Source organism: Tamandua tetradactyla, chromosome 1 (genome assembly GCF_023851605.1).
Source record: "Tamandua tetradactyla isolate mTamTet1 chromosome 1, mTamTet1.pri, whole genome shotgun sequence".
Classification (NCBI taxonomy): Eukaryota; Metazoa; Chordata; class Mammalia; order Pilosa; family Myrmecophagidae; genus Tamandua; species Tamandua tetradactyla.
The window spans coordinates 152,155,418-152,163,678 of record NC_135327.1 but is presented as its reverse complement, the minus strand read 5'-3'; the positions used below and the strand labels follow the sequence as shown (position 1 = coordinate 152,163,678).

The 8,261-nt window shown below is 33.2% G+C and overlaps 1 protein-coding gene across 2 annotated transcripts in view; it reads left to right on the top strand.

Annotated features, from left to right (window-relative positions):
- Positions 1 to 8,261, top strand: part of TMEM168 (transmembrane protein 168) — a 32,755-nt gene that overhangs the window by 2,264 nt on the left and 22,230 nt on the right. For both annotated transcript variants that reach the window (XM_077110883.1, XM_077110955.1), the window contains exon 2: positions 2,201 to 3,455. In XM_077110883.1, the coding sequence (XP_076966998.1) occupies positions 2,328 to 3,455 (1,128 nt within the window). In that variant the 5' untranslated portion in view covers positions 2,201 to 2,327. The remainder of the gene's footprint in view (positions 1 to 2,200; positions 3,456 to 8,261) is intronic.

Sequence of the window (8,261 nt, the reverse complement as noted above, 5' to 3'; positions counted from 1 at the left end):
AGGAGATGCAGGAGAGACCTGTGAGTTAGGAAGAAAATCTAGAGGCTAGTCCTTGGAAGCCAAGGGAAGAGAAAGTTTCAGGAGGTGGGAGGAGTCAATACTGTTGAAGGTCATTTAAAGAATGAGCAGAATACGGAGTTAAGTTCCCATTGGATTTAGAAGCATACAGATCATTTCAGACCTTGGCAGAACAATATGCTTTGGTGTTGTGGAAACTACCATGTAGTGGTGTGAGAAGTGAGTGGGTGAGAAATGAAATATTAGCAAACAAGAGAAGAACGAAAGATTGAACCTAAAAGAGAAGATGGGGATGAGAGAGGGTTGATTTGGTTTGTTAATTTGTTGTTTCTGTTTCTAGTTTGTTTGTTTTTGTTTCATTAAAAAAAAAAAAGATTTTTTGCAAATGTTCAAGTGCTGTGGATAAAACCAGAGAAGAGGAAGAGTTTGAAGAGAGAGAATGAGGTTCTTGAGGCTGCAGTAGGGAAGAGATACATAATACAGCTGAAAGATTTGGCCTTAGATAGGGAAGGGACACTCTTGATAACTATGTACATAGAAGTAGGTTTGTGGGTGTTGGAAACACAAGAGTCTGATGACTGTTCAGGAGACAAATCATCAGTGAAAATGCAGTGGGAATTGGAAGTCAGTGAAAATTGGGAGTCAAGGTTTGAGAAGAGGAAAGAGAAGTTTGAATAGTAATAGAGAATGGGAGGAAATGTTGTCCATGGCAACAGAAAAAGATGTTTCATGAATTTAAAATGGTGGCACCATTTGCCCTGGTGTGTGATTTTTTTTTTTCTCCAGCAGTGTTCAGTAGTCTGAGCTCAAAATGTACCATCAACTCTGTGAGGATCTATATTCCAACATATTTGTTGAATGATTGTATAACATAGAAGAGTAATGTTAAAAAAAAAAAAAGATAAAACCAAAATAAATATGTGGTATCTAAAGTAAGAAATGGTTGAATGACAGTATAATTGAGGAAATTAGAATGCTTCAATACTTGTTGACCATATAGAAGTAGAATTAAAATAATATTTAGAACCTCCCAGAAACCCTAAAGGTAATTGGATGACATTCTTGTTCAGCCAAATTGCTTATTTAGGGGTAATTCCAAAGTTCTCTGATGTTTTCCCGTTAGGTCTTCATTTTAGTGTCCCGTTATTAAGAAAGTTGGTCACAAAACAATTTTTTTTTTTAATCTGGTTGAGTTCTCCATGTAAATGCAGTGTGACCATGAGCCATTACAGTAGATCAGTTCTTTTTAAACACTATACTAGAAAATTTTGAAGAATCATCCAGTAGATGGTTAAATCATTTTTTGACCCACTGCCATTTTTTAAGTGCACCTTATGGGGGTGCTTAAGATTGTAATAATTATCTGGGTCCTCTAACGATCATTGTGGTAAGTTTTTTTAGAAAGTAAAACTCTAAAGTTCTTAATTTACTTTAAGTAAATTTAAGTAACGGATGGTCAGCATTCCTAATTTTTGAATTTTAACTATGAAGCTTAGAAGTTTGTTTGCTAGAGAGAGGGTATTAAAATTTGGGAAGTAGGTTTACTAAAGCAAAAAATTTACTTTAGTAGAAGTAAAAGTACAGGGAGAATTATAAATCACCTCTAGGGACTGAATAACTTTAATACAGTTAAACTTTCCCTCTGGTAAGTTTATTGGTTAACCAATGTAAAGTTAAAATTTTATAGCATTTTAGAGCTGCCTTGTAAAAACATGTAGGGGTTTTTTAGGCAGATAGTAATGTATGGTGTTATGTTGGTGCTTTTCAAATTAGAGATAATGGTAAAAATCTCTTGTTCCATGTAAGAGCTGAGTTGCTTTGCATTGTGCCACAATCATCTGCCACAATCTGAGTCAAACATCTCATAATTACATATTGTTAGAAAAACCAATATTGGAATAAGAATGGATTAGACAAAATTCTCACCATCTCTGGAAGAATAATTCCACTGATGTTTTTAGTCATGCCATCTTAATATATAATGACTAGAAAGCACAGACATTTTCGTTTGGATAAACTGCTGAGTTTTCAAGCCAGAAACAGTTGTTACTAAAATATGTGCAGATGTAGAGTTTAAATTGTGTTCCAGAAGAAAATTTATTTTCCACTTACTCATTATTTTATGTAAGAAAGAAGCATGGAAGGATAAAATTTAACACTGAACTATTTTTCTTTTTTTTAGATCATTATAAACAAAAATTCAACCTGAGAAAATGTTGAAATAGAATTACGGACACATTGGATTTGCTGGATGAAATACAAGCAGTTCGTTTTCGTAACGTGAGGAAAAAGTCCAATTGCCAGATTACATGTGTAGATCACTGCGTTATTGCTTTAGTCATTGTCTCTATTTAGCAATGACAAGACTGGAAGAAGTAAATAGAGAAGTGAACATGCATTCTTCAGTGCGGTATCTTGGCTATTTAGCCAGAATGAACTTACTGGTTGCTATCTGCTTAGGTCTCTATGTAAGATGGGAAAAAACAGCAAATTCCTTAATTTTGGTAATTTTTATCCTTGGTCTTTTTGTTCTCGGAATTGCCAGCATACTCTATTATTATTTTTCAATGGAAGCAGCAAGTTTAAGTCTCTCCAATCTCTGGTTTGGATTCTTGCTTGGTCTCTTATGTTTTCTTGATAACTCATCGTTTAAAAATGATGTGAAAGAAGAATCTACCAAATATTTGCTTCTGACTTCCATAGTATTAAGGATATTATGCTCTTTGGTGGAGAGAATTTCAGGTTATGTCCGTCATCGACCCACCTTACTAACCACAGTTGAATTCCTGGAACTTGTTGGTTTTGCCATTGCCAGCACAACTATGTTGGTGGAGAAATCTCTGAGTGTCATTTTACTTGTTGTAGCTTTGGCCATGCTGATTATTGACCTGAGAATGAAGTCTTTTCTAGCTCTTCCAAACTTAGTTATTTTTGCAGTCTTGTTGTTTTTCTCCTCATTGGAAACTCCTCAAAATCCAGTTGCTTTTGCATGTTTTTTTATTTGTCTGGTAACTGATCCTTTCCTTGACATATATTTTAGTGGACTTTCAGTAACTGAAAGATGGAAACCCTTTTTGTACCGTGGGAGAATTTGCAGAAGACTATCAGTTGTTTCCACTGGATTGATTGAGCTTACATTTTTTATTCTTTCAGCATTTAAACTTAGAGACACTCATCTCTGGTATTTTGTGATACCAGGCTTTTCCATTTTTGGAATTTTCTGGATGATTTGCCATATTATTTTTCTTTTGACTCTTTGGGGATTCCATACCAAATTAAATGACTGCCATAAAGTATATTTTACCCACAGGGCAGATAACAATAGCCTTGACAGAATCATGGCATCCAAAGGAATGCGTCATTTTTGCTTAATTTCAGAGCAGTTAGTTTTTTTTAGCCTTCTTGCAACAGCGATTTTGGGAGCAGTTTCCTGGCAGGTAAGCTTATGGTTTATTTATTATATCAATGCCTGTGATGTGTGATAAAGATCTAGCTTTAAGAGTTAAATTATTAGAATTGTGAGGTCAAGTTCTTGATTTCAAAAGGAGATTATTTTTTGGTCATTAGATTTTATTTGGTTATGGACTTGAAGCACCGAATAAATCTTGACAGGATAATTTAGTTCCATTTCTAGCAGAGGGGTACAAAAATGTTAGAAATGCTCAGCATGTGACATGCCTCCCACCTCCTGATTATTCCTTAGTGGATCACTCATATATGAAAGATACTTAGAACATTAGCATTTGAAGGACACTTAGAGAGTACGCTCTAATCTTTCATTTTATAGAAAAGGAAACTGAAAGCCATAGAAAACATATCCAGAGTTCATCGTTCTAACCAGAACCAGGTTACTTAGCTTCTGTGTAGTCCACTAGTCTCCCCACTGCACATTTTTTAATAGCCATTTCCATGAAGACTTTATTTATGAAGATTAGATTTCAATAACATATCAGGTTCTTAATTACAGATTAGATGCTCTCCTAAGGGAGGGAAAACATTTTTTTACAGTAAATTTGCTTCCCATGATATATTAGAAAGATACAATGTAGATGAAGACATACAAACCTTACAGTTGGAGCTTCTGTCTACAATAATAACAAACACAGTCTTCTATTTGTTTATTTACTGTGTACTGTATGTAAGGCACTATACTGGGTACTGAAGATTTAAAGATGAATAAGAAATATCTCCATCCTTTTAAGAAGGCACAGTCTCCAGTGGGAGAAGAAAGGGACATACATGTAAACAAGCACTTGTGACTACTTTGTGACAAATGCTATCATTCGAGCACATTAGGTTGGGACGTGGGGCATAAAGGAAAGTCAACACTGCTTGATGCAGTTCTCTGCTTTACACCAGTTTGTTGCTGCAGAGTGGTTTCTAGAAGTAAGTGTTTGAAGAAGTTTGTGGGAAGTTGCCCTGACATGGTTCTTTCTGGTCCCTTTGAATTGGGACAATGAGCTTATATGGGAGTTAATGATGAGCAATGTGGGTGTTGTTTGAGGGTGTCTTCCTCACTTTATTCTTAGATGTCACCAAATTCTTTGTCTCTTATACTAGTGGTCTTCAAATAGGTTCCCCATATCACTGGAAGTACACAAAAATTTCCAGGGATGAATATCAGCTAAGATAGTTAAAGGGATTCAATTTCCCAATTTTCAACTTCCATTCTACTCTTTCCTGAAATTGATTTTACTTGAGAATATTGCTAAGTTTAAATGTGGAGTGGTATCTCCCTATGGTTTTAATGTACATGTCTGTAATGACTAACGATGTTGAACATCTTCTAATGTAAATATTAGCCATTTTGTTCTTCAAGTGCCTATTCAAATCTTTTGCCCATTTTAAAACTGTGTTGTCTTCTTACAATTTAGTTTTAAGAGTTCTTTATATATTCTGGATACAAGCTAAAAGATTTTGAATTTTTTTCTAAAACAGTTCATGGCTTATCTTTTAACTTTCTTAATGATAACTTTTGAAGAGTAAAAGTTTTTAATTTTATAAAGTCCACTTTGCAGGATTTTCTTTTATAAAACATGCTTTTAGTATCATACTAAGAAATCTTTACTTAACCTTAGGTTACAAAGATTTTTCTCCTAGGTTGTTGTCTAGAAGTTTTGTCATTTTAAGTGCTTACATTTGGGTGTATAATCCATTTTCAGTTAAATTTTATGTATGATATGAGGTAAGAATCTAATTTTTTTTTTGCATATGTATGTAGTTTTTCAGGATCATTTGTTGAAAAGACTCTCCTTTACCCCACTGAACTCCTTGATACATTTGTCCAGAATCAATTAAGTGTAAATGAAAGGTTTTATTTCTTGGCTCTCTATTCTGCTTCATTGATCTGTATGTCTTTTCTTAAGCCAAATACCATGCGGTCTTGATTATGTAACTTTATGGTAAGTTTTGAAATCAAGAAGTATAAGGCCTCCAAGAACTCTGTTCTTTTTCAAAGTGTCTTTGTCTATTTCAGGTTCATTGTGTTCCAGTTTAAATTTTAGGATCGCCTTATCAATTTATAGAAAATTACCCTGCAATTTTGGTAAGAATTGCATTGAATGTATAAATTAGTTTGAGGTACTTCTCATCTTAACAATACTGAGTTTTCCAATCCATGAGCATGGAATGTTTCTCCATTTACTTAGTTTCTTTAATTTTTCTCAGTAATGTTTTGAAGTGTTGATATACAGGTGTTACTTCTCTTTTGTTAAATTTATTCCTGAGTATTCCTTTTTAAAAAAATCTTAGGAATGGAATAGTTTTCTCAATTTATGTTCAGATTGTTGGTTGCTGATACGTAGAGATACAATTGATTTTCTATTTGAAACTGGTATTATTCAACCTAGCTAAACTCAATTTTTTAGTCCAAATAATTTTTTGGAGATTTTATAGGATTTTCCACATATGATAAGTATTATGTCATCTGCAAATAAAGATGACATAACTCTTCTTTTCCAGTCTGTTTGCCTTTAAGTTCTTTTTTTCTGCCTTATTATGCTGGCTAAAACCTTGAGTACAGTGGCCAATTGGAGTAGTGGAACAAACATCCTTGATTTGTTTCCTATCTTGGGGGAAATATTCAGTTTTCACTTTTAGGTGTGATGTTAGTTGCAAGTTTTTTTGTACATGCCCTTTTTCAGGTGGTGGAAGTTCCTTTATTTTCCTAATTTCTTGAGAGTTTTCACTATAAATGGATGTTGGATTTTGTCAAATGCTTTTTCTGCATCTATGTAGATGATCATATAGTTTTTGCCTTTTATTCTATAAATACTATATATTAATATACTTTTAAAATGTTAAACCAACTTTGCATTGTTGGTGTAAATTTTACTTGGTCATGGTATATAATCCTTTTTATAGGTAAATTCCATTTGACCATGATATATAATCCTTTTTTTATATGTTGTTTGCTTTGGTTTCTTAGTTTTCTGTTAAAGGCTTTTTGGCAACAGTGTTCATGACATTCTCTTTTCTTGTGTCATGTCTTATTTCCTACTTTGGTATCAGAATAATATGGGACCATAGAGTGAGTTATGAAGTTGGCCTTCTCGTATATTTTCTAGAAGAGTTTGGTGTAGGGTTGGTATCCTTTTTTTTCTTAAATTACTATTAGAATTTGTCATCTGAATCTGGGTGGGACATTTCCAATTACTAATTCAATTAAAAAAATTTTTTTTTTTTTTTAACATGGTGAAAATCTAGGTATTCTCTTTATTTTTGAGTCAGTTTCGGTAACGTGTGCCTTCCTGGAAATTATCCATTTCATTGTACTTTGCTAATTTTTTCACATAATGTTGTTCATGATATGCCTTTATACTCCTTTTTAATTTAGGTAATTTCTATTTTATTACTTACTTTGGTAAATTTGTATTCTCTTATTTTCTTGGTTAGTTTAGGTAAAAATTTTCAGTTTTGTTGATCTCTTCACAGAAACAATTTTGGGATTTATTGAATTTATTTTTTTCTCTTTCTGTTTTGTTGATTGCTGCTCTGATGTTTATTAGATTCTTTATTTAACTACTTTGGAATTGACCTGCTCTTCTTTATGTAGCTTCAGAAAAATTGGAAGCCTTAAATGATTGATTTTAGATCTTTATTCCTTTATAATATATGCACTTTAAAGCTATAACTTTCCCTCAGTTCACTGCTTTAGCAACATCACATGTTTTTTGGAAATAATAATGTATATTTTTATTGTGGCAAAATATATATACATGAAAATCATCTTAAATATTTTATTGATTGATTGATGATATATATTATATATTCACATACTATGTAATCATCCATGTGTACAACGTTCATAATATCATATAACTGTGCTTTTATCATCATGGTTGACTTTTTTTTTACCAAAATAACATATATGCAAAAAAAAAACCACAATAAATTTCAGAGCACATTGCAACAATTAGTTGTAGAACAGATTTCTGAGTTTGGTATGTGCCCCATTTTTAGGTTTTTACTACTAGCTGCTTCAAGACACTGGAGATTAAAAGAAATATCAATAAAAAGCAGTAATGATTCAGTAGTCATACTCATATGTTAAATGTGTCCTTGTCTGTTATATTTCTCCTTCTCTTTAAATAACATATATACATAAAAGCAATATATTTCAAAGTATATCACAATAATTAGTTGTAGAACAGATTTCAGAGATAGGTATGGGTTACAGTTCTACAATTTTAGGTTTTTACTTCTAGTTGCTGTAAAGTACTGGAAGCTAAAAGAAATATCAGTATAATGGTACAGCAATCATGCTCGTTTGTTAAACCCAACCTTCTCTATATAACTCCACCATCATCTTTGATTTTTCTCCCACTCTTTAGGGGTACTAGGGCTATGCCCATTCTAACTTTTTCTTGTTGGAAGGGGCTCTCAATAATATGGGATAGTGGGATGTAACTAGTTGATGTTCTGGAGAGCCAAGCGGCTCTAAATTTCAGGATTTATCTAGTATAGGGACCCATCTGGAGGTTGTAGGTTTAAGGAAAGTTACCCTAGTGCATGAACCTTTGTAGAATCCTATTTAATACCCTAAGTGTTCTTTAGGGTTGGCAGGAATGGTTTTGGTTGGAGTTTGGCAAGCTATGAGAGGTCGCAGTCTCTAGCTGAAGCTTGTGTAAGAGTAACCTCCAGTATAGCCTCTTGACACTATTTGAACTCTCAGCCACTGATAACTTATTTGTTATATTCTTCCTCCCTTTTGTTCAGGATGACATGGTTGAGTCTACAGTGTC